This window comes from Phocoena sinus, chromosome 16, assembly GCF_008692025.1.
Source record: "Phocoena sinus isolate mPhoSin1 chromosome 16, mPhoSin1.pri, whole genome shotgun sequence".
Taxonomy (NCBI): Eukaryota; Metazoa; Chordata; class Mammalia; order Artiodactyla; family Phocoenidae; genus Phocoena; species Phocoena sinus.
In genome coordinates this window covers 71,116,023-71,142,629 of record NC_045778.1, presented here as the reverse complement: position 1 = coordinate 71,142,629, position 26,607 = coordinate 71,116,023, and the positions used below count along the sequence as shown (strand labels likewise).

The 26,607-nt window shown below is 39.9% G+C and overlaps 1 protein-coding gene across 3 annotated transcripts; it reads right to left on the bottom strand.

The window, feature by feature from the left end:
• Positions 1–4,575: 4,575 nt before the first annotated feature.
• On the bottom strand, positions 4,576–23,340 carry PNLIP (pancreatic lipase). Of its 3 annotated transcripts, XM_032608515.1 has the most exons (14): positions 23,295–23,340; positions 21,904–22,058; positions 21,178–21,300; positions 19,137–19,271; positions 16,760–16,871; positions 15,394–15,513; positions 15,158–15,277; positions 14,518–14,636; positions 12,255–12,384; positions 11,033–11,141; positions 9,755–9,903; positions 8,551–8,560; positions 7,707–7,712; positions 4,581–4,701 (listed from the first exon to the last, which is right to left on the bottom strand). In XM_032608515.1, the coding sequence occupies exons 1-14, from the start codon at positions 23,338–23,340 to the stop codon at positions 4,638–4,640; spliced, it is 1,398 nt and encodes a 465-aa protein (XP_032464406.1). In that variant the 3' UTR covers positions 4,581–4,637. The 3 variants fall into 3 exon arrangements, with proteins under 3 accessions (XP_032464404.1, XP_032464406.1, XP_032464407.1); XM_032608513.1 differs by lacking the exons at positions 7,707–7,712; positions 8,551–8,560 and having other exon boundaries at positions 4,576–4,701; positions 9,739–9,903; XM_032608516.1 differs by lacking the exons at positions 7,707–7,712; positions 8,551–8,560 and having other exon boundaries at positions 4,638–4,701; positions 9,739–9,903; positions 21,889–22,058.
• Positions 23,341–26,607: the final 3,267 nt, after the last annotated feature.

The window sequence follows — 26,607 nt, the reverse complement described above, 5'->3', positions numbered from 1 at the left end:
GGATGGTGTATCTGTAGGATAAATTCCTACAAGTGGAATTTAAGGAGTAAAAGAAATGTACATTGAACATGTTGATAGTGGTTTCTGCTCCTTGTGTATGTTGGCTACTCTCTCCACCCCACCCGTGAAACAACAGTGAAGGAGAGACCATTAACTATTTAAACAGTAACTTTTTAGAGGTATGTTAGTTATGGGGCTTTTGTTGTAAGCAACAGAAATCAGTTCTGGATAGTTAATTTTTTTAAAAGAGGAGAGATTTGTTGGGAGAATATTGGGGCATCTCATGGAATCCATGAAGTTGTTGAACTGTGACACCCAGGGAAACCCAAGAAATGAAACCACTCTGGACACCTCGGCAGGTCTTCCTCAGATCCCCTCCGCCCCTCTGTCCCTGAATTAATTAGCAATGGGATATAAGTCCTATTGGGAAGGCCTGGATGTGCACCAAAAGATGCAGGTGAAATTGTGAGCTGGGCACCTTCAGCAAGAAGTAAGTGGTTCTGCAGTAGTAAATTTAGCAATCCTAAATCAACTGACTCTACTTAATTTGTACCAAAGTGCACAGTTAGTGGCTCAGTGCCAGTGGGCAGGGGATTTGAAAAATGAAGAGATGATCTTCTTGAGTTACCAAGAGTGACTGGCAACACTGGGGAGTGGATTTGCTGATCAGGACTGTTGCATTATGTTAAGATAAGAAGAAGCAACCCTGTATTCATCAGCATTAGTTGTTCAAGAATAAGTGTGCTGTATCGAAGCACTTTGCTTTCTACAAACATCAAAAGCAAGTGAACCAAAAGGGCACCCTCACTTCTGATGACAGCAGTGAGGAAAAGGCAGTATAAGAAGACCAGAGGGCTTCGCTGGTGGCGCAGTGGTTGAGAGTCCGCCTGCCGATGCAGGGGACACGGGTTCGTGCCCCGGTCCGGGAAGATCCCGCATGCCGTGGAGCGGCTGGGCCCGTGAGCCATGGCCGCTGAGCCTGCGCGTCTGGAGGCTTTGCTCCGCCATGCAAGAGCACAGCAGTGAGAGGCCCGCGTACCGCAAAATAAATAATAATAATAATAAATAAAATTAAAAAAAAAAAAGAAAAGAAGGCCAGAGTCTGGAGCCTGGGTTGACCCATTGCTGTGAAAAGCCTCCTGACACCTGACCTGTTCCTTCCCCAGCCCCAGGCTTCCCGGGTGGAGAAACAGGTTAGACGATGACAGATGGATTGTGAAAATGGTCACAGTTCTTTACCCCCTCCCCTTCCTGAAGCTGCCCTTTGCCATGTGATCTTGCAGCTTCTTCCATCAATAACTGGAGTCTATTACCCCACCGCCTGAATCTGGGCTAGCTGTGTGACTTGGTTTGGCTATTAAATGTGATGGCAGCAACATCTTGGAGCAGCTCAAAACCAGCCGACCCCTAAGTATGTGAGAGACCCAGACAGGATAAGCTGCACTTCTGACTCAACCCACTCTGATGGCAGACACATGAGTGAATCCAGAAGAAACACCCAGTTAACCTAGAGATTTGTGAGCAAACCTGTCTAAAGCCACTGAGTTTAGTGATGATTTGTTATGCAGCAGCTACCCAATACAGAAACCCAGCTCAGCCAGGCCTGGGATTCAGAGAGAGAGCTCTCATTGCACTCACTGTCACCATTCTTGGGTACACAGAATCAGATGAGCGTCTATTCTTTTCTAAGACAGTGAGAACACTCCCACATCTGTCAATATACGCTGTGCTCGAATGCACTGGCTCTTGATTAAATGTCCTGAGGGATTTAATTGGACAAAGCCCCTAGCAAGACTGGGGTCTAAGCTGCTTCTCCTTTAAAGCCTCTTAGACCAGTTAATTCACTCCACACTAGATGGAAAGATTCCTGGGTGAGGCTTTTAAATAATAACAACTGAAATATGTTGAATGAACTTATATCCTGGTCAGATTCAGGGAATTAAGGCAGGACTCATGTGCCTACAAATCTGTGGATCTCTTCTGAAAATGCGACTTCATTTCCACCAGACAGCTCTCCTGTCTTCAAGATGTATGACTCCTTGAAAGTCACAAAGGTGAAGGATGAGATTGCCAGCCATTATCTGCCATGTCCACACATCCAGATGGAGCCGAGTAGCTGCCTTCCTCTAGCCAGTCAGCTCTGTCCTCGTTTTCTCCTTCAATTTCAAGTTCACAATGTACAGATACCTTGCCATCTTGTAAGAGAACGATCTTGTAAATTTGAGGGGAGGAGTAGGTTGGTTCAAGCTGGGTTCTAGCAGCCCCTTAATTCCAAAGAAGTTTTTGTGCTGAAAAAGCTGTTTTCTAAGTCTTTTTCACAGCCTGGACACTCACCTGCATTCGTTTGAACCACAGCTCTAAATATCCCTTGAACTGGTTGAATGTCTCCCTGTGTTTGTAGTAACAGAAGTGGGGGGTGCAAAACTTTGCCTTATCATCAGTCAACCATTGACTTCTTTCTTTTTCTTTCATCAGAGATGCCCTGTCTGTGGGATGTGGATTCAGGTTCTGAGTGTAGCTCAGACTTCCCAAAGCCCTTGAGGGCCATTGGTAGATTCCACCCGTTCTTGTGGGCTGGCTAACAAGTGAAAGTCTCAGGGCAGACAGACCCTGGTGCCAGCTGGGGAGAATTAGGCCCAAAAGTCTGCACCCTCTATAGGGGGCCCGGTAATTTCCAGAACAGCCCCAGCTTTTAGGATCCCAGAGTACCTGAAAGTTCTGGGCCAAGTAGAGCAGGATTTAGATCAAGAAATGGATCAGAACTTGCATTCCATGCAAGTACCAATTGGATTGATTTAAACCCCAAACATGGGTCAAGTCACTGCCCTTCTCAAAGCCCTTTGGGGGTCTCTGCTCATCACTTAGAGAATCTTCCATCATCTGATGGTCATGGACCTTCAGAAGCAGGCACTGGGTCCCCCTTTTGCTCACAGTGTGTTCTTCGTGCCTAGCAGAGTGCCTTACACACATTAGGTGCTCAACATGTGCTTGTCCGAGGAATAAATGGTCAATCAAGCCCAATCTGGTCCCATCTCCTATGACTCCCCTCTCTGAACATGGTCTACAAGATGTAACACACTGCAGTTTGCCAAACACTCCATGCTCAGGTACTATACTTTTGGACAAGCTGTCCCCTCTATTGGAATGCTCACCCCTGGTCTTATTTTAGGCTCCCCTGAATACAGAATCTGAGATAAGGGCTTGGGTGCAGAGAGTTTATCTGGGAAGTGACTCTAGGAAGCACGAGTAAGGGGAGTGGAGAGTAGGAGGAAGTGTTACTGGGGATTGACTCTGCAGTGCAATCTGAACCACAGAGAGAAAGTGTCAGAATTGTTCATAGGATGGGCACCTGGGGCACAGGCTACCCTACCCTTGGCCCCCTACGCTCCTGTGGGAGGCTTAACCCCCTTTTCTTTCCCTTTACTTACTTTATATAGCCTTTCTCCATCCTACCCCTGCTCTCAACGTCTCTCCCCAAATCAAATGCCAACACTTCTTTCCTCCCAGGATAGTAACTCGTACTTCCTGACACTGTTTCATAACTGTTTCCTTGTCCAGCTCCCTCATCAGACTACAATCTCCTGGAGGGTGAGAAATGTATTTTATTTATTTTACACCCTTCGTGCCAACAGCAGTGTCTGGAATATAGTAATGGGGGCTCCATAAATGTTTGTTGAATTGAGTAATATATTTAATTCAGTTCCAATGAGGAAATGACCAAGCTGGTGTCATTTCCAGAGAAATCCAAAAAGGAACAAGGTGGGCCACTGTGGTGTCTGCTCAGATCCCTTCAGGAAAACCTGCGGCAGGACCAGAGATGACTGGCGGCCCAGCTGCCGCCCCTTGGGTCCGCAGGGCACTCACACAGACGCCACGCTGCTGCCGGCTGCCTCAACCCATGGCTGAGCACGGCATGGGTACGAGAGCCCGTCTACTCCTGCCTGAAGTAGGATTCCTGCCAAGGGTCACCTTCCCCTGGGGACTCCCCATCGACCTGGCTAAGACCTTCTCAGACATTTGCTGAGGGCTGGGGCTCTTCCCACCCAATCTTTCCTTCCTTTCCCCTCTCATGGGTGTTAGACCTGCACTGAGGTCTGAAGTTTCTCCTGCCTACTCCTGCTCTCTCCTCTTTCATCCATCCCAGACATTTCCCTGGCGTCTTGATTCTCAGAGGGCCCAACTGACACAGACACAGAAATAGACATGGCCAAGGATTTGAAAGAGAAAAGTTCAGATTAGAACTGGAGACTCCCTATGTGTCAATCCTCCTGAGATGTCGATTAAAGACGATGGAAAAAGTGGCAAAGGTGGGTACTTATCATGTGTGCCCACCACCATCAAGAGGGTCACTTTGGACCTGGAAGCCTGCCTTAAGTGATCAGAATGACATCAGTAATAGTAATGGGCATGACGTCAGTATCAAGTAAACAATATTCCCAAGTTCAAATGCCAGGTAACATGTAGCAAAATTCAACAGTCATTTGCGGTTTTTCAGACCAGCTCCAAATATTGGAACTTAATCACATTATCCAAACATTTCATTGGAAATAATGGACATGATGGCAAAGAAAGGAATGCAATGCTTCACCACTAGATTTTATTAGCAGTAAGATTCAGTGTTCACATGTCAGCAGCTCCTAACACGGGGTGAGGGTAAGCAGAATATCTTCCCTCACAGTTTCTTGGCTACAGAAGTTGAACCTGGGGAAAGAAAACAAAAAGTCAGCTCTTCCTGACACACAGTTGGTATGTGGAGTTTGATGACAGCCACTTCCTTCCCCTCAGTCTGAGTGAGTGGCACACCCTGTGCCCAAAACTAGACACTGGCTGAGTGAATACCTCTTGGGTATAAAGGACTGCATTTTCCTTTCTAATTTTATCCCATGGCTATGCAATAGCAGAAAGAAGAGGTATCATTGGACACTCCAAAGGACACGGAGGGCCCATCTGTCACATCCCCAAAGCACCTACTAAACATGGTACACTGTCAGTGAATGCACCTGGGGAAGAGTAGGGTCAGCGGCATGACAAGAAATCAGCCAGAGTAAAGATCCTGAGGTCCTGGTGTTACACTGGCTAGGCATTCTTATTTTAATTCAGTATTGAATTGAAATGACTAATTTACTCATTAAGACTGAGCAATACTTAGGAGGCTTTGGAGCTAATTTTCTTTAATAAGATACAGAAGCATATATAAAGTGCCTGGCACATAAAAAATGCTCAGAAAATGCTCTTTTCTCTTCATATTCATTTTCTTCTCTGTAATCTAATGGCTAGCCGATGTGCAAATAGCAAATTAAAGGTTAGGGGCAGGACAGGAACAAAGATGGAGACGTAGAGAATGGACTTGAGGACATGGGGAGGGGGAAGGGTAAGCTGGGACAAAGAGAGAGTAGCATGGACATATATACACTACCAAATGTAAAATAGATAGCTAGTGGGAAGCAGCTGTATGGCACAGGGAGATCAGCTCGGTGCTTTGTGTCCCCCTAGACGGGTGGGATAGGGAGGGTGGGAGGGAGATGCAAGAGGCAGAGGATATGGGGATATATGTATACATATAGCTGATTCACTTTGTTACGCAGCAGAAACTAAAACAACAAGGTAAAGCAATTATACTCCAATAAAGATGTTAAAATAAATAAATATTTTAAAAAAGAAAAATATTGGACAAGATGAAACTCAGTGCAAATTAGTGAAGGACTTGACTAAAAGCTCCCTCTCATCTGACGGCAATTCATAAGTTAATGTTATTCTTCATTTTTCCCATTAGAATATAATAAATTAAGATATACCATCAGAAAAAAACTAATATTGAAAAGGGTCACAAGAAATGAAGGGCACACAGTATATATAAATAAAGGTGATCTGAATTTCTATTGTGGTAGTTAAGGATTTGCTGAAGTCAGATTTCCTGCACATGAATTCTGGCATTGAGCTTTCATTGAATTATCTGTAAAATGGGGAAAATAACAGTACTTATTTCCCATCACCACAATCAAGAGAGTAAACATATCCATTATTCCAAAATTTTCCTCCTATCCTTTGTAATCTCTCCTTCCCATCCCTTTCCATCTTCCCTTCCCCCAGGCAATCACTGGCCTACTGTCATTATAGACTACTTTGAATTGTGTAAAATTTTATATGAATGGAATCAAAGGTGTATGCACTCTTGTTTAGCTTCTTTCATTCAGTATAATTTTGTTCAGTATAATTATTTTGAGATTCGTCTATGTTGCTGCATGTATCACTAGTTTGTTCCTTTTCACTGCTGAGTAGTATTCCATTGTACAGAAGACCACAATTTGTTTATCCATTCCCTTGTTGGTGGACTTTGGGTTATTTCCAGATTTTGACCATTGCAATAAAAGGTACTATGTATATTTATGTACAAATCTTTGTATAAATATATGCTTTCTTTTCTCTTGGGTAAATGCATAAAAGAGAAACACGGCTGAATTGTAGGTAGGTGTATGTTTGGCCTTTTAGGAAACTATTAAAGAGTTTTCCAAAGTGGTTGCATCATTTTACATTCCCATCAACAGTATATGAGAATTCAAGATTCTTCACATCCTCACCAGTGCTTGATATTGTCAATCTTTTAAATGTTAGCCATTTAAATAAGTTTATGTTGGTATCTCATTGTGGTTTTAACTTACATTTCCCTAATAATTAATAGAATATCATTTTCTGTTCTTTCACTTTTAATCTCTTTGTGTCTTTATATTTAAAGTACATTTCGTGTAGGTAGCATATGGTTGTGTATTGAGTTTTTAAAATCCAGTTGAACAATCTCTGCCTTCTAATTGTCGTATTTTAATTTAATACATTTATTGATACGGTTATTATCTTGCAGTTTGTTCCCTATGCTGTTTTTCCCCCTTTTTATGCCTTAAAAAATTCCATTTAATCTCCTTTTTTTGGCTTATTAGCTATAGTTCTTTGTTTTACTATCTTAGTGGTTGCTTTAGAATTTATACCATATATTTTTTTTTTTTTTTTTTTTTTTTTTTTTGCGGTACGCGGGCCTCCTACCACTGTGGCCCCTCCCCTTGCGGAGCACAGGCTCAGGACGCGCAGGCTCAGCGGCCATGGCTCACAGGCCTAACCGTTCCGCGGCATGTGGGATCCTCCCAGACCGGGGCACGAACCCACGTCCCCTGCATCGGCAGGCGGACTCCCAACCACTGTGCCACCAGGGAAGCCCTATACCATATATTTTTAACATCACATTTTACCTTCAAGTGATAATATTTTAATTTACATATGGTATAAGAACATGATAAGAGTGTGTTTCCATTTCTCCCTCCTACCTAATGCCTGATGGCATTGTTCTCATATATTTTACTTATACACGTTATAACAGCCCCTCCCCCAAATATTGCCATTACTTTTTAAACTGTCAATTATTTTTAAAGACTTAAATAACCATATTTAAAAATCTCATACGTTTCCCAATGTAGTTACTATCTCCTATGCTCTTAATGCCTTTCTGTAGATTCTTTTACAACCAGTATAACTTTCCTTTCTCTGAAGACTTTCCTTTAACATTTCTCATGATGTTGACGGGTTGGTGATGAATTCTTTCAGCTTTGATATGTCTGAAGAGTCTTTATTTCATCTTTTTCTTTGAAAGATACTTTTGTGGATATAGAATTCTAGGTTAATGGTTTTTTCCTTTCAGTACTTTAAAGATGTTGTTCCACTGTTTTCTCACTTGCATTGTTTTTGATGTGGAATCTGCCTGTAATTGTTATCTTTATTCCTCTGTAGGTAATGTGTGCTTTTTCTCGGGCTGCTTTTAAGTTTTCCTCTTTATAACTGGTTTCGAGCAGTTTGATTTTCATGTGTGTTGGCATAGTTTTCTTCATGTTTTTTGCGGTATCACTTGGATCTATATGTTTACAGTTTTCACTATGTTTGAAATTTTTGAAGCCATTATTTCTTCAAATATATATTTCTCTCCTTCCTCTTTCAGAGTCTTCAATGAGAACTATGTTAGACTTCTTATTTCACAGATCGCTGATGTTCTTTTCATCAAAAAATTTTTTTCTCTCTGTGTTTCATTTTGGATACTTTCTATTACCTCTTCAACTCCACTAATCTTTTCTCTCACAATGTCTAATCTGCTCTTTCATTTCAGATATTGTAGTTCTCATCTCTAGAAATTCAACTTGGGCCTTTTTTCTATATATAGGCCATACCTCTACTGACCTTTTTAAACCAATGGAATACAGGTTTACTAACCGTTTGAATCTATGTCTGCTATTCTAACAGTTGTGCTGGCTCTGGTTTGGTTTCAATTGATTGATTTTCTCATTATAGGTTGTGTTTTCCTGCTTCTTTATATACATGGAAAACTTTCATTTAATGTCATTTATTGTGGATTTTAGCCTGTTAACTGTTGGATAATTTTGTATTCCTATAAATTTTCTTGAGCTCTGTTCTGGGGTGCAGTTATTTGGAAACAGTTTGATCCTTTCAGGTCTTGCTAATTCTAGGCTAATTTTTTTTCCCACTGCTGAGGGAAGACCTTCTTAAATACTCTACCCAACATTTCCTGAATTATGAGCTTTTCTGGTCTGGTTGGAGGAAACAAGTACTGTTCCCAGCCCTGCAAGAGTACTGGGTACTATTCTCCCTAATCCTTTCAGGTGGATACTTCACAGACCTTGGCTAGTTTCTTCATCTATATGTGCTGATCAGTCCTCTGCTGAATGTTTAAGGAAATTGTCCAGCTCCCTGAGATTTCCTCTCTGTAGCTCTCTCCTCTCTGGTCCTCTGTCCCGTGAAATCTAGTTGCCTTGGATCTTTTGGATTCTTAGTTCTGTTTCTTCAACTCAGGTAGTTTACTGGGTTCTGCCTGAATTTTTCCTCTTTGTGTGACATCCTGGAGACTCTTTCAAGGCCGTAAGCCGGGACAATTTGAAGACTCTACCTTATTTCTTATGTCTCAGAGATCACTTTCCTTTGTTGCCTAATGTTCAGAGTCTTGAAAACTGTGGTTCGACATATTTTGTCTGAGTTTTTGTTTGTTTCAGTTGGGAAGGTAAATCTGGGCTCTTGTTACTCCATCTTTGCCAGAAGCAGAAGTCTCCACACTGGACTTACATGAGGACTGAACGATATGACGGCAGAAGCAGCATAGCACCGGGCCTCAGAATTCGGCTTTATACTCAAAACACTTGGGCTGATATTGGTATTGTTATGATTATCATCATCATCATCATCACCTCATTGCTTCTGGTAGTTCACTATGGTAAATATCCGTTGGTTCACACACACTTTAGTCTTGATTAGAACCAAGGGTTGACCTTTGTCTTCACTAAAAGGACTAATGACACAGGAGAATCTATTTGTATTCCTTGATAAGTGTTTTCTCGGTAATTTAAGTGGCAATTTGGTGAACCCAGGAAGCTTGGGGAAGATACACATATTAAGCACACACATAGCACAAGGCACAGCTGCTGAATGAACTCTTTCTCTTCACCTTAGGATTGTGAAGCCAGATTCTCATTCTAACACTTGTATCCGATCGTACAACAGTCATCTACGAATCTATCAAAGTTGTTTTCCTAAAGATGTACACTTTCTTCTAAAGAGACAAAAGGTATTAGGAAGCAGTGGTGACTGAGATATAGGAGAACCACTGTAGGTGACTTAAAGTTGTCTTTCAGTGGGAGTAGAATTATAAACGTGACACAGTGATTCAAATCTCTTTGGATTTTTATTACTTACACTTCTCCATCATTGCGTTCCACACTGATCTTGGATGCTCCCACTCTGGGTAGAGTTGGGTTGATCACGTTATTGTACCAAACAAATTTAACCTTCTGCACATTTCCGACTTCCACATCTGAGTCAAACTCATTGGAATGAGTACTGTCTGGTTGGAGAATGCCCCTTGGGAATGAAGAAGTTAATAAAAACATACATGAATATACATAAACATACATATAAATATGCACATATATGTTTCTAAAACCAGTTAACAGTGTATCTCTAGTAAGATGATTGATAGTACATTTGTGAATCTAATGGTTAAATAAGTGTAGACATGTATGCCAACTCAGTGGTAGTTCATTTGCCATCAATATCTCATATTACTTTGAAGTCATCCTTATTTTCATAAAACTTCAAACATGTTATAGTCACAATCCTCCCACAATTTAACAAATGATGACATCATTATATCATCCTTTTCCAGTTGTTTTGTGGGTAGAATAATTATTTAGTGATTATAAATCATGCATCAAAATAAACATCTGTGGTTTTCTCAGGAGATAGCAGAGAAAAAATTTAGAAACAGAGTTCTAAAATGTATTAAGGTACAAGGGTGAAACAGTCTCTTCCTTTTAATGACACATGGCAGTACTGTGCTTCTGAAGGGGTTCAGAACATGTCTCCCCAGAATGTGCCACTTTGGCAGGTGGACTATTTTGAGCTGAAGGAAATCGAGACCCAGCAGACTCAAGGATAACTTTTACCTCTCCCTTAACTGCCTAAAAGAATTTAGATAGAAGGCCTGGTTCAGGAAGGGAACTATCACCTGAGATAGCTACAAGGAATATGGGTTAGGTGTGCTAGGCTGGCGGGGAGCTCAGCTGGGCCTGGAGATCAAATTCCTCTCCGTGTCCTGTTGTCTCTGCCTGTCATGGCAAACCTTTGTGCACCAAACCTTTGTTCTTCCCATCTTACTGTGGATTGTCTTTCTCCCCTTTGAAGTCCCAGACCCCTGTCCCTTCTCCTTAGCTCAGAATGGCATATAAGCCTCAATTGTCTCACTGCCTGTGGGTCTCATATTCTTCTGGGATCCCCATATGTACATAATTAAATTAGTTTTTTCCCCTGTTAATCTGTCCTATGTTAATTTGATTACCAGACCAGCCAAAGAGCCAAGAAAGGTAAAGGGAAAAAACCTTTCCTTCCCTATATTCCCATATAGTAATGAATAAACTCTTATGTCCATGACATACATTGTACGTGTGAAGTATTCCAACATTGAAGGAGCTTAGAGTAGTAGTTTACTCACTTGAAAATTTCATACTGCTTAGAGTTTCCTCTATCTCCAAACAAAGAAACTAGTATGTGTCCTCTAACCTTCTTTCCAGACAGTGTGACAGCCACCTTATACCTCCAACCTGCAAGGGGGAAATATTTGCAAACTATCAGCTTTTAGGAAAATTATTCTGGAAACAGGCTAACTTGGATTCCACTACTGCTGAATTTTGAACAATTTTTGTAAGGTTTTGGTAGTTCTTCTAATCAAATAGTGATGGATATTCCTTTAACTAAATGTTCAGAGGGCAGACATTGGGGGAGTGGAGGAACACAGACCCTTTCCAAAGTCAAAAGATTTCAAGCCAAGGGACTAAGTTATATATTTTGTTTTCAATTTTTTAACCTAACAATTTATTCTTGAACATTATAAGAACTTTATGTTAAAAGATAATGGAAAAATAATAGTGTGGTATTTTCATCAGTTTATTTCATTTTTATAGATCACAAAATTTTAGAGTACTGTCATCTTTTTGTCTAAATAATCTATTTATCTTTAACATTCTATAATTCAACTTTTCATCACCATTGGAATTGTATTAATTTATGGTAACCATTTTATGGTACTAGTCAATAGTGAACTACAATTTTTTGCCATTTAGAGCTAGCCTGGGCCAAACTGGGAAGGGGATAAAATTTAGCTTTAGTTTTTACAATGCAGCTAATAACCCTATTGACTCCCATCCAAATAGTTTTCCTCCTCTATTACCCAGAAAAGAAACCCAGGGTCTGTCCCCAAGTCTCACCATTCCTGCATTCTCTGATTCCCATCACACATGGAGTCTACAATCCTAATATCTCTTGAACCTGTCACCTCCTTTCCACTCCCACAACCTCTGCCATCTCTCTCCTGGGTTGCTTTTCTGCTTGTAAAAACCTCAGAATTTTGCACAGTGAAACTTTTAATAGAGTATGAAGAGGCTGGAGCAGAAGAAGCCTCCTGAATTCGGTACCAGAATCAACTGTGAAGAAATTTATTTTTGCATCATTGATAATTCAGGCCCTAAACTCTGTTCTGCCGCCCAAATTAGCATGTTCACTGAGCATGTTCACACTGAGCATGGCATTGATGTGTTTTTCCATTTTGGGGAGGAGTGTTTAAAACTTTTGTACGGAAAAGCAATTTCACACATTTCCACTGGACGTGATAAGATACATAGTATTGAGAATTTAAGACAAATAAAATAGGGACTTACGGGCAAAATTGCTGGCATCACCGGTGTTTAGATAAAATACCTGGCCCACTTCTTTGGTTTTCCCAGGAAATCTATCAGCATAATGACCCATCTGCGGGCAGCCTTCACTTGGACAGGGGAAGCACTTGTTCTAAGGAGAATAAACAAATGATGAATGAGGAGGCTCTTTTTTTAAAAGTGTACCATCTTATTCCACGTGTTGTTGAATTTTCAAATATTTTAAAGCCAATCATCTTCTGATAGTAAAAGAAGACTTTAACAGTATCTCAACAAAGGTTAAAAATGTCTCATTATTTACAATGATGTCAGCAATTTCACTATTAAATAACATGACACTAACATAAATATTATAAAAATTAACTAAGAGAATTTATTTATTTACATTTTAATCCTTTCTCTTTTGCCTCTCTAAGTTGTTCCGGTTGCCCCAAGACACACATCTGCCTTTAGGTGGTTAGAATTTATTTTAGAAAAATTGCAAAAGAAAGAGCAGGAGGTGATAATCAGCTTCTGGTTCACAAAATAGGACTCACTGGGAGGACAATAGACTTAAAAGTCAAGCTTTTCTCAATTTTCTCTAGCTCCCACTTAGCATATCAAGTCTGGAAGATTCAGGTCTCAGAATTCTCCCAGTGTGAAGGGAAGATGCTCTAGTTGGTCAGTCAGGCTTAGCCATGAGGTCTGGAGAAGATGGATATCATATAGGAAAATGTCCTTTTTTCGTGGGCCAAGAAACTGCGAGGAGAAGAGAAGGAGGGGGATGAACAGAGGCTGAGGCAGACGGACATAAAAATTCCTGCTATGAAAGGGCAAGGCTGCCCCACAGTAGAGGAAAGTGGTGAACTCCTGAATCAGTGGACCAGACGGGGAATGGGCTGAATCTCAGGGTCCGCATTCAGCAAAAGCTAAGGGAAACTGAGCCAGCCAGGAAGAAATGGCCAAAGCTCTCTGAGAGCATTGCCCAAGCCAGTAGCTTGAACATGCCCAGACATCACCTGCAGATGACAGCTATGAGCCCGTCAAGAAGGCGGACCCCCAAGCCTCCTCTCTGCGCTCCACACACACACTGACCACCACCACCATGATCACCTTGCCCAATACCAGCTTGGAGAAAGGTGGTCCAAAGGCTGAGAAATCTGCAAAACTGAGAATTGTTTTCCTATAAAAGTGTGTGAGCATCACTTAAAAGGACTGTTTATATTATTGAATCAGATCAAATTTTAACTGGATGAAACCTAAAGCTTCTGTGTTTGTTTGTTTTCCCCATTACCTAGAAAATAGGGATTTGGGAAGAAAATAAAAATAAAGTTAGACCAAAGAAGAGGGGGCATTCTCGTTGCATATGCAAGCTACATTGTGAACAAAATATGCACCCAGCCCCTCTCCCCTACACATAATAGCTAACATTTGTTGAACGCTAATTATTTTATTTTAGGTTCTGGGCTAAGCAATTAAAACATGTTATCTTATTAAATCCTCCCACCAAATCTATGGAATCTACCATTTTATTTACATTTTGAAATGAAGGAAGTGCCTTAGAGAAGTTAAGTATTTTGCCCCGAGTCATTCAACTATTTAATGGTAGAACCAGGAATCAGATCCTGTCTCTTCATTGCTAAAGTATATCTACTTGATAATTATAATTTCACCTAGCACGTTACTTGAAAATTTACATATTAAATAACATAGGGTATACATTTTTATTTGAAAAAAAATTATTGTGAAAGGAAAAACCATAGTAAAAAAAAACCCAGGCAATTGATATGTCATATTCAAGATCAGATTTAAGGATCCCAACTTAGATATTTAGAGAATACCAAAAAAAGATGGACACTCTAAAAAAAATCTTGGCAATTATGAGACTGCACAGAAATGTCCACATGCCCATAATCCTATACCTTTATAAGGTTAACATTTAAAACAAGTTGTTCATGTTCATCAGCACCCTGCAACCATAGATCAGATTTCCATAGACAATTTTTGCACTTAGAATTATTTCCAAACCAGGTGTGAACATTTAGCTGACACATACAGAAGTGGTAGAGAGCAAGGTAGATTTGGGATATTTCAGTTTACAAGCGCATTTCTCCAAAGTTCTCCAATGCTTTATCACTATTAAAATAAATATGTATTACTGAAAGTATAAATCATGTGGCAGTCATATAGTAACATTCACTGAATGCATGTCATGTATAGTGAACCACACTGGTCATGAGAAGTGATGGTCACAAAATTCTTTAGGTGCAAGATAGAATCTACTTACTGCACTGAAAACTCTGTAAGAGGCACAAGGAAATCCAGCAAAGCCATCAGGGCTGAGGATGCTATCAGCATAATACTTGTAGCTTCTTAAGTGATTACAGGCCGCAAAGTTGCGAGTTCCTTTAAAATCAGACATGATTACACATCAGTGACAGATTTTATTTTTCCAAGTTAATGTCATGGTCAGAATACAGTTGTTGAATAGATTTCTCTAATTAGTGTGAACTCATGGTAGTCACAGAACAAAATCATTTGTGAAGGGTAGTTATGATTTGAGATGCAATCAGAATTTAATATAATCTGTTTAAGATTATAATAGTTATGCCATAGCTAAATGAAATGGAAAAATAACTCTAGGAGGAAAAGATTGGTCTGTAAGGGATAGGTATGACTGAATAGTGAATTCCCTGAATTAGATCCTTGAAAAGTTGACTACAAATACACTTTCTTTCCTATAGTCTTCTCATGTCCACCTCCGCCAGTGAAAACCTGTATCTTGGGGATACAACTAAAAGTTCTTTGTTATAGAAAATGTGAGACCTGTACAATACCAAAATATTTAGCAAGTTTATCAAAAGGAAACACAGATTCACACCCCACCCCCCCCCAAGAAAATCTCTTCATATACATAATCGTTGTACCTTCCCAGATCCCATCTATGTCAACAATCTGAGAGAGAACATTCTTCTTACATCCGGGCATTTCCTTTCCTCCATTTGGAAAGAAATCTAGGTGGCCCACAACTTGGCTCATTCCAAAACCTGAGGAATTTTTAAATATGGGAAAGTTGATGTTAATGTAAAGACTCAAAACACTCTAAAACACTCTTATGTATAGACTCAAAAAACACTCCAGGGGGACAAATTGAGGAACTCACCCAGGTTGGGGATTATGGGGGCAGCGTCTGTGTGAATTACATCCACAAATTGGGCATCGCTGGGGTCCAGTCGGACTAATTCAGGTGTGCCCTCAAAGCACGGTTCTGCTGGATCCAACCCTAAAATAGGATGCGTCATGTCAGTGTCTATCAGTGGACATGCATGTTCACCTTTCTCTTTAGAGACATGAGTGCAGCTTTGGTGGTAATCATGAGTAATGCATGCAATGAAATAAGCTGATTCTTCCCTATCTTACCAATTTCTAAGGGAAATCTGTGTCTAATTTACTATTTGCATTAAAGTGCATTTTCCTCAAACCATGGAATTTGGCCCTACTTACGGATGCTTAGCCATTGGGACAATCCCTGTCAATAGCACAGTTACAACAGAAGAGCCAGACTCTGCGAAACACTGGACTCCTAAGAGATTTTCAAGCTAAAAGAGTTCCACCTATACTATAAACTCCTGTGAGGGCAAGGATCTTGGCTTTCACGGTCCCTGCGACCACAGCTTGGCAAGTGCCTGACTGAGCAGGCTCTCATAAGCATTTATGGGCTATGAGAAAGAATGTTCTCTCCAGCAAGTTAAAGAGATATCCCAGACACCCCCACCAATGCAAATGTAACCAACTTATCCAAAGTATTAAAAGAGAGAATCAGGGGGTCGGAGACAGGGGATTTGGGAAGAACATAAAGAAGGGAAGATGCAAGGATAAAGTAATCATTTCCTGAAAGAGTCACTTCCCAGATCCAGGATCGCAAAGTCTTCCTTATAAAGTTACAAGGTTGTTGTAGGACCTGGGTATCCAACATATGACTCCATTGGCTAAAGGCAACCCGTCTGAGATTCGCAAAATCATATTTTTTATCTAATTAGCAGCATGTAGCCCAGGCAGCCCAGGGCACCCAGACTATCTGTCCCCACCACTCTCGGGTCGTGGTTCATGAGGACTGGACTCATTATCAATTGCTATGAAGCAGAATATAATTAATGATACATTTTTGAGCTCTTTGGGTTTAATTCTATTTGCTTCTATTATTTATGCCGTTTCTTCTATTCGCCAAACTCATCCTTTGTGAATACCCGACAAAGAGAAAATAGATATGAATAAGACTTCCAGATGGTCTTAATTGACATTTTAGTCACGTGCAGTATTTATATGTTAAACAGGGCTCTGTAGACTAAAGATTGGTATTAATAACAAATTCGTAAGGTCTCAGAGCATACCGATTTCTCTGATCATGTGATCTAATTCGGAAAATGTGAAAACTTGTCTCCTCAGGTAAAAGCAGGTCTGTGCCAAATTTCTGTCTTTTTAGACCCCGTATAGGCTTCATTTAGTCCAACTTTGCAGCTTTGACCAACCTGTGATTCGTCCAATGGTCCCATTTGTCCTCCTTCCTGACTCCCCAGCAGCGTGGGCACCTAGACTGTGGCCAATGACATGGACCTTGGAAGGTGAGTATCCAAATGACGACTGTTGGAAAGAAAGCTTCTTCAGAATGTTTTCAAACTAGCAAAATTCACGATGGGCAGAAAAGAGAACGCTCTGAAAACCCAATTTTTAAGAAGAGAAGCTTCTCCTTTAAAGCAGTCAATTTTCATGGATTTTTCTTTTCACTTATCATGAGAAATGGCGATGGTGTAATGTTTAAACTGGTGGAAGTAGTGTTCTCTTTTATTCTTCTACTACGTAGAGGGGACTCTTGATGGATATTAAGACTTGTTACCCAGAGGTGGTGAAGCAAGTATTTGGATTAGAAAGTAATGATTATTCTTCAATAAATGGTGTTGTGAAAACTTGACAGCTACATGCAAAAGAATAAAACTGGACCACTTTCTTACACCATATACAAAAATAAACTCAAAATGGATTCAAGACTTAAATGTAAGACCCGAAACCATAAAACTCCAGGAAGAAGCATAGACAGTACATTCTTTGACATCCATCTTAGCTATATTTTTTGGATCTGTCTCCTCACGCAAAGGAAACAAAAGCAAAAATAAACGAATGGAACTACCTCAAACCAAAAAGCTTTCGCACAGTGAGGGAAACCATCAGCAAAACAAAAAGGCAACCTACTAAACGGGAGAAGGTATTTGCAAATTATATATTTGGTAAGAGGTTAATATTCAGAGTGGACAAGGAACTCATGTAACTCAATATAAAAAAACATAATCTGATTTAAAAAATGAGGAGAGAACCTGAATAGACATTTTTCCAAGTCAGACATACAGATGGCCAACAGACATATGAAAAGATGCTCAACATCACTAATCACCAAGGAAGCACAAATCAAAGCCACAATGAGGTACCACCTCCCACTTGTCAGAACGGCCATCATCAAAAAGACAACAGATAATAAGCATTGGCGAGGATGTGGAGAAAAGTGAACCCTCATGTACTGTTGGTAAGAACGTGACTTGGTAGAGCTACTGTGGAAAACAGTATGGAGGTTCTTCAAAAAATTAGAAATAGAACTTCCATATGGTCCAGCAATTCCACTACTGGTTATTTTTCTGAAGAAAATGAAAACATGAATTCCAAAGGATATATGCACCCTTATGTTTATTGCAGAATTGTTTACAATAGCCAAGTAATGGAAAAAACCTAAGTGTCTGTCAATAGATGAGCAGATAAAGAAGCTGTGGTACAGACATACCATGTTTTATTATGCTTTGCTTTACTGTGCTTCACAGATATTATGTTTTTTGCAAACTGAAGGTTTGTGGCAACCCTGCATTGAGCAAGTCTATCGGCACCATTTTTCCAACAGTATTTGTCCACTTTGGGTCTCTGTGTTACATTTTGGTAATTCTCACAATATTTTAAACTATTTCATTATTATAATATTTCTCATGGTGATCAGTGACTTTTTTTTTTTTTTTTTGGGGGGGTGGTATGCGGCCTCTCACTGCTGTGGCCTCTCCTGTTGCAGAGCACAGGCTCCGGACGCGCAGGCTCAGCGGCCATGGCTCACGGGCCCAGCCGCTCCACGACATGTGGGATCTTCACGAACCCATATCCCCTGCATTGGCAGGCAGACTCTCAACCACTGCGCCACCGGGGAAGCCCAGTGACCTTTGACATTACTATTGTAATTGTTTAGGGGCGTCACAAACTGCACTCAAGTAAGATGGTGAACTTGATCAATAACTGATCTGCCGCTCCACCAACCAGACATTGCAATATATATTTTGGCACCTGAAACTGATAGAATATTGTGTGTCAACTATACTTCAATTTAAAAAAAAAAAGAAAAAGAAAAAAATTAAAGAAGAATAAAAGAAAAGAATAATGAGAGCAATTACTTAAGCACTTTCAGGTTTAAGATTTTCTAAGTTTTTAGTTACCAGCTCAGGTTAGCTTGTTATCATTGTGCTTCTCTTAAAAAGATAAAAACAAACAACAAAACCTCTGCTTTAATCTTCAGGTTGACATTATCATATCAACTCGGCTTAATAACTGGTAAAATTAAAAGAACTAATGATGGAATTCAGTAGAAACAATCTACCTGGTTGGTTGAATAATAGCATTTAAAAATCAGTTTATTCACCTTAATAGGCATATTGATGAAATATGCCTATCTAGATTTTTTTTTGCATTTTTCTTTTTAATCACGGAGAACGCCAACTCTAAGTAGGAAAATACTTTACCAATTATCATACATACAGCAATTTTTCTGGAAGAGAATCCAGAGAGCAATGTGCGTGGGTTTTTATATAACCCAGAGGTAGTTACCTCAAGAACGTCAATGAAATATGCCACTTCTGCTCCCACAATCCGGATGTTCTGTGAGGCTTGTGTGTATCCAGTTCGTGAGCCACTTTTCCAGTCCACACAGATGCAGTTCACACTTTCCACTTGAAACAGGTTCTGATGGAAGAGACACAATAAATAAGTAAATAATTCAACATCTTTCCTAATTACTAATTAACACTCTTGAAGACCAGGATAAATTCCCTCCTTGACCTACACAATATCATGCTCGCTTTTTAACCCCAAACCAATAAACAAAACTTTTAATCTGTTATGGTTATGGAATCCTTTTTAAAGCTTAACATTGGCTCCAAACTAGAGATTTGGCCATAATGGGAACTGGATTCTTGGGATTTCTACAGCAACAGGTGCATAGACATTTGTTGCAGGGAAAAGGGTATAAAATATGGTACAATGGGTTGTCTCATTAGAGCATCATAAACATCACAAGACATTGTCCCTTACAAGATTGCACCTCAGGGCATTGCCTGTCTTGTTCACTTCTGTATCCTCAGTGCCTGGAAAAGTTCCTGGCACATAGTAGGCACTCAGTAAATATCTATTAAATAATAGAATAAATGAAAGACTATGTTAGGACCCTTTAAATATAGGTACTGAAGGCAAATGAGTAAGCTTCTCCATGATGGAAATACTAATCAAAATTTTTGTGCGAACACGTTTTATTGTACATGACTGAAGTTATTTCACATAAAAATATAAACTTTCAGATATCTGCTGGAAGCCTTTTTGGATGGGGGTCAATGATAGTTTCATGAATGCTAGATCTGGCAGGAATTTTATTTATTTGAGTATTTATTTATGCATATCCCCACCTGTTTTCCAAGAAGAATTTGAGAATGCAGCAATAAGAGAAACCATCTCCAATTGTTTCATTTTACAGATAGAAAAATCCAAAGAGGGGAAACGATTTGCTAGTGTCCTGGTTAGCTAAAGATAGAATCAGAACTTGAATCTACTGCATTTAACCTTCTAATTTAATGTTCTCATTCCTCCATTATAATGCCCAAAGCCAAGTCAAATGCAAGAAAAACACACTGCTTTCGGATCTCAGAAATAAATTGTATACGCATCTCTGAAAATCTACATACCTTTTGAGCTGAGAATCATTTACTTATTTTTTCTTCACTGTAGTATAGAAATCTATTACTACCCTCCCTTCTACCCCAGCCCAATAATCATCACCTATAAATTATTTTCGAAGACAAGTTGTGGTTTTACTGATTATTTTTAAACTTGTGTAATTAATTAGCCCCTTCGTTTTAACTGTCTTCAAGATCAGTCGAAACTCTCTGGAGTTAACTCAGATCAGCCTTTGGCTTGAGTCACAGGCAGGCCTGAAATAAGACCTCTAAAGAAATGATTGCATCTTTGCGCCACAGCTGGCCACAAAATCTTGATGAAGAAATGAATCAATGACAATGTTCCTTAAGCACTAATTTATTCTGTTTGATTTTCTGTCTTTTAATTCTTCATTATCACAGGGCACATAGCCAAAGGCAAATTTAAGAAAATAGGATCACTAGTGCTGAAACAACAGAAGCCAGAAATGAAAATCTACACAGTTTTCTTAGCTATTGCTACCATAGGAGATAAAAGAGTAGCAAGGGAAAATAATTAGTTTGGGCAAAATGAATTATCTTAGTTCTTCACACAGAAATCAAAGCCTATTGAAGAGACTAAAAGCTATTGAAAATGCAACAAATGTTGCATCAGTATGGCAACATCTGTTGCTAAAATTTAGAAATATCTCTGTATTAGTTATTAAATAATCGCTACCCAGAGCCACCAAATGCCTGCCAGCCTTGCTGCTCTGACTGTCCCAGGTCCCCTCCACCCCGTGTCACCTCCTGGACCTCCTCTGGGAACCCTAGGCCCAGTGGGGTCAGAGGATCCTCCAGCCTCACTGTGGCAGGCATCTGTCCTGCCTGGGTAGGGCCTTGCCTTCTCTGTTGTTAATTATCACTCTGGAAACAAACTTCCCTTAAGAGATTTACAGTCTCACCTTACAAATGTTGTGCAGCCAGCTTTCTTCTCCCTTGTCTATGAATCCATGAATAATAAAGACAGTTTTTCTATTTGTTTTGAAATTGGAGTCTGTGATAATAGATGGATCTGCAACAAGTTTCTATTTGGGGGAGAAAAATGTTTAATGTCAAGTTTCTGAAAATATCAAATAGAACTGTTACGAGGAGGGAAGTGGCAGATGGGAGAAGACTCCTGGGACTTGGGAACCTTGTGAGTAAGGATTCTCTCATTACAACCAAGCTATTCGCAATCATCACCAAGTCGATACTTTCCAGATGTCATGACATTTTTGCATTTGCTGTACTTGGGGTAATATGTCTGCTATAATATTGGTGGTAGGGTCTTGTCTCCACCCAAAGGAAGGCTATGTACGTGTGTGTGCGTGTTTTATAGATACAAAGTATGTCGGGAGGTTATACATAATACTTAGAGATTATATATATGTCATATCCATATTTAGAATATTGTATTAAATGGTACCATAGAGGTAGAATAAAAATAATATCAAGTAATGGATACTTTAAACAAATTATCAAGCAAACCTTTTATAAACAAGTTATATAAGATAATACAGTCACTGTGCTAACAGTCTACAGAGGTGCAAATTCCACTGTCTGATTTGTTCTCTTTAGAAGACAAAATTCAGTATCCTTATTACATAAAACAGATGAAACTTAGTTCTGAAAACCATGAGTGTTCTTACTTGAAAGTTGTCTGGGTTCTCGTTAGTGTATAGGAGGAAACGAGTGTTGACATCTTTTGGAGACCAGGGCAAGATTTTGAGGGGTCTTTCTACAATTCCTGCCCAAGGGGAATCGTCACTGAAGCAGCCAAGTCTTTCATAGCAGATTTCTTTTCCTGCAATCACCCAGAAGTGTTAGTTTCACCAGGATGTTCTTTTTGATGGTCTCTCTGACAATACATGAGTTAAACTACATTTTGTGGCATATTTTCTTCCTCCACATCTTCAAACACCTTCCTTTACACACACTCACAAAACAGCTTCAACAGACAACATCCCAGCTAAAGAGAGGCTGCTGCTTCTAATTTCCACTATGCAGGACCGCCTCACTCCCCTTCTGTCTCTGTCCAGTCCCATGCTAGGACTCATTTGAGCCTCTCAACTCAGATGTCTTCTCTGGGCCCTTGGTGCCCAAGAAGGGAGCAGTCTGGTGTCCCCAGGTCTTGGTAGCAGGGGGTGAGGCGCTTACCTCCTCGTAAACATCTTCTGGCATTGGGCTTTGGGTTGAGAGCTTAAGTTTCATGCAAATGCCAAAACTTTACGTCTCTCCCTGGATGAGTATTTAGGTCTCTGACCTATATCTGAGGGGCATCCTGGATTCTTGTGATGAAGAAGCTGCTCACAAATAATCAAACAGAAAGCCCATGGTTTGACACAACTCTGTGCTTGAATGTTAACCCATAAAAGAACAACACAAAGGAAGGGTTCTCCAGGGGGATAAAGTCTCCATTAATAGTGGGAGCAGGAATAGGGGTAGTAGTCGTTGTGGGCGCTGCATTCTCGATATGTGCCACGTGCCGGGCAAGATGATCTACGTGACTTATCACACCTAAGCCTCACAGTTACCCTACAACAGGGGTGGCATTATATGCCCAGCTCACAGATGAAGACAGTGAAGCACAGAGAGGTTAAGAATTTGACTCAGGGAAATACAGTTGTGGCTGATGGAACCAGGGTTCAAAGCTTACGCTTGACTCCGAGCTAGGGTTGCTAAATTTAGCAAATGAAAATACAAGTTAAGTTTGAGTTTCAGATAAACAATAAATTTTTTATTATAACAATAACAATAAATTTAAATTTTCTTAACTTAAAATTTTATTTATTATAATGATAAATTTTATCATTTATATAACTATGTCACATATTCTTCGTTTTACCTGAAATTCAACTTTAACTGGGCGTCTTAGCTTTTATCTGGCAGCCCTACTCCCAGTGCTGTGCTCCTAATCATGGGTCTGTCCCCCTTGCTCTACTTCTCATCCTCATAGTAGCTGGAATTCAGGTGTTGTAGCCCTTCTTCCAAGTATTGAGCAGCAAGTCTCTTCCAGCATGACATAAATATTTTTTCTTACCTACTACTGCTCCCAGCAACAGCGAAAGTGTCCAGATTAGCAGCATCTAAATAAAAATTTAAAATATAATTAAGTCTGGCTAAGTAAGTTCTTAAAAGATTGGGATAATTCAAGTTCAGTTAGACCTCTGAGGGAAAATGGGTAAATTCGACTAAATTAGACCTGGTAAACATGTTCCAGACTCACCATGGCCGTTCTGTCAAGTTCTGCCCACAAGATAGCACCTAGAGGTCCTTTTATAGGCAAACCTTATCTTTTTGAGCAGTTCCATGGAAAAGTGGCATGAATAAAGAGGAGGTTCCAAGGATGTATTTCTAATTTTAATCATAAATAAACCGAGATTGATAGAGTAGGTAAAATTTTCCACAGTACTCTTGGAAAGATGAGGAAAGGGTAGATAAGCACAGTTCTCTTTCAATGTGATTATACAATGCTTAGAATCACCACAATTTCATTGTAGTGAAGGTTCTAGCCTGCCCGTTTTTTAGTTTACAGTCCTCTGTGCAGGTCTGTGGGTATGGGTGAAACTAAATTGTTTTCATAGATTTGATAGCAGCAGTCTTGACCACAAATACTAAAAGCTTACCAGCTCATGCAGTTTTTGTACAACCTTGCCTTACCTTCCAAAACAGTGAAATAGAGGCATTTCTACAAGAGAGTTCATTTCTTTTAGGAAAGCTGTTGCCAGCTTATTTTGATAGTCCATAGGACTAGTTTATTTCTCAACAATAGCATGGAGGAAAGAATAAATGAACTGATGAAAGGAACTGGGGGTACTTCTAAGAACACAGAGGTGAAATCAGTGACCCCATCACCAAATGAAATTGTGCATAAGAGAAAAACAAAATTCAACTTGGAAAAAAATGGTCTGGGAAATATAATATGGAAGAGAAGTATTTGATAGAAAAGAACTGGTATGTTTTCAGTTGGTGATCGCATTGCTTAAAATTAATTTTAAAAAGACTGGGATAGGCTACTATATTTAAGAGACTGGAGCATTTGGCCTGACAGCATCACAGCTATAGGTCGAATCATATGAAATTGTCACGTTTGTAGGTCAAAAATGGTCAAAGGATTCAGTTCCCTGACAAAGTTTACAGGTACAGAAAAAAAGCAAGAAAATTATTTGTGTATGAAGAAAATTCAGGAATGTTGGGCAAGGGAAATGTTAAAATCAGGACAGAAGTTGCAAGGAAGGAATCCCATGGATGGGAGCAGTGGCAAAGTCCCACTGAATCCTTCATGTCTCAGCATTTAATCCTATCCTTAGGGACTCTTCTCCAGCGCTGATTAGGTTGGTTTCCCTCTCTCCTCTAGAAACACCTCCCTTCAGAACTAGCCTCATTTGACACCCATCACAATCAGTTGTGGATCATAAACTCTGAGAAAGCTGGAATTCTCCAGGCCTTGTCTTACGTCAGCATCTAGACATGTTGGCATGCAGCAGGCCCTGAACACATCCCCCATGAATGAAGGAACAAACAAATGAGGAAATGAATATAAAAAGCAATATAGTTTGAATAATTTCTACAGGAACAACTGCCTACACAATCTCACAGTAAAGAACTGTGATTTTTAACTGAAAACAAGCAAAGTAAACAAACCAAAAAAAAAAAAAAGGAGCCAATGTTCACTCTGGAGTTGACTATAAAATAAAATACCTTCTGTGTGAATTACCAACTAATTCACACAAGATTTCTAAGTTGGCATTTTAGATAGTACAAAATTTAATCCATAGTTAAGGAGACCTTTGTTCAATATAGGTTGTAGAATTAGGACCAAAAGTCACTAAGTTCTGAAACAGAGACTAGAGTTCATGGAGAATTTTTTTTTTTAATAAACTAAAATAAGTTCAAATTTTATCGTGTTTTGGGAAGAGTCAATTTCCCAAACTGACTTATAGAAGCTAAGAAAGGAATTGTATGTAATCAGCAGTCTATCATGTCAATTCTGGATGAATGACTTCCCCTAAACTCAATCTTGCTGAACCCTTTAGTTCGGTTGTAAAATTTTATGAACTATATTGTTCCATTCACATCACTAACATGCTATCTATGTCTGTTTATAGTGTGTATAGGAGAGATTGCTGGCCTCTTCCTACAGGGAATAGAACTAAACTCTGTTACCCAACCTGTCTTGCAGTATGATATGCCACGTGATCCACTGGCCAATGAGATGTGAGCGCCCACACGCACATCAGTTCTAGTCTTGTTCATAAAAAAGCCACACGTGATCTGCCGTATGCCTTCCTTTCTGTGGCTTGATGCAGACAAGAACAGTGACTTTGAAGGCCATGTGTTGAAGCTGGTGGAACCACAAGCTGGAAGGAGCCTGGGTTCCCTGCTTAGATGAAAGCCAACCATCAATCGCTAACACCCATTTTGAACTTTACCTAAGCAAGAAATAAATTCCTATTATGTGAAGTCACTGATATTTCAGGGTTACATCAACTAGCATTACCTCAACCAACAAAGATTATTTTATTGTGCAATGACTTCTGCTACTTCCAAGAACAGTTCAGGTACCAAACATTGAATCCTGGGTTGCAAATTTTACCATGAGATTTGGATGCAAACATTATGCAAAACATTAATACTTTGCCAGGTTACTTTCCAATTCTTGGCTTAAAAAATCCCCTTTCCTGCCACTTCCCAAATTATAAAAAGTAATTGCCCAATTCTTCACTCTATTTTTGCAGAATTTTAATTTTACTGGGTATTTTTCAGTTCAGACCCTGATAGTGACCATTGTTTCACAAGGAACCTGAGGCCATATGATACTTCAACGTTTAGTGAGAATTCACCCAGTGTTGCCTGGGTCCCCAGATGCAACTTACTTGTAGTTAGAGCAGTTCAGTGTGCTGGGTACCTAGGAAACTCTCAAGCACCACAGGCAGGTGGATTGGAGCTACCACCAAAATTCTGCTCTCCACTAGCTTTTGTTACTCCTCACATCTCAGGATTGTGGGCTAGAGGGTGGGCCCTGTGAAGGCTGATAGAGCCACGGCAGTCCTTCTCCAGCTATTGCATGGCATTGAAAGTGGGCTTTCATTGAAAAATAATTCTATGTCTCCTGGATTCAGCAGAGCCCTACATAACACTGATTCAGTTTTGACTCTGAAACCTTGGACATTTAAAAATAAAAAGATAAACTTAGATGTTTCTAATCCAGTAGCCATGTTTGCAGAGGAGTTAAATATTGACATATGTTTAGGCTCTGATTCTGGCAGCCTTGTGATAACAAACTCCAGGTGAGAGAAAGAAAGACCCTGGGACACCTGTGCAGACAGATAACTGACATGTTAGCCAAACGG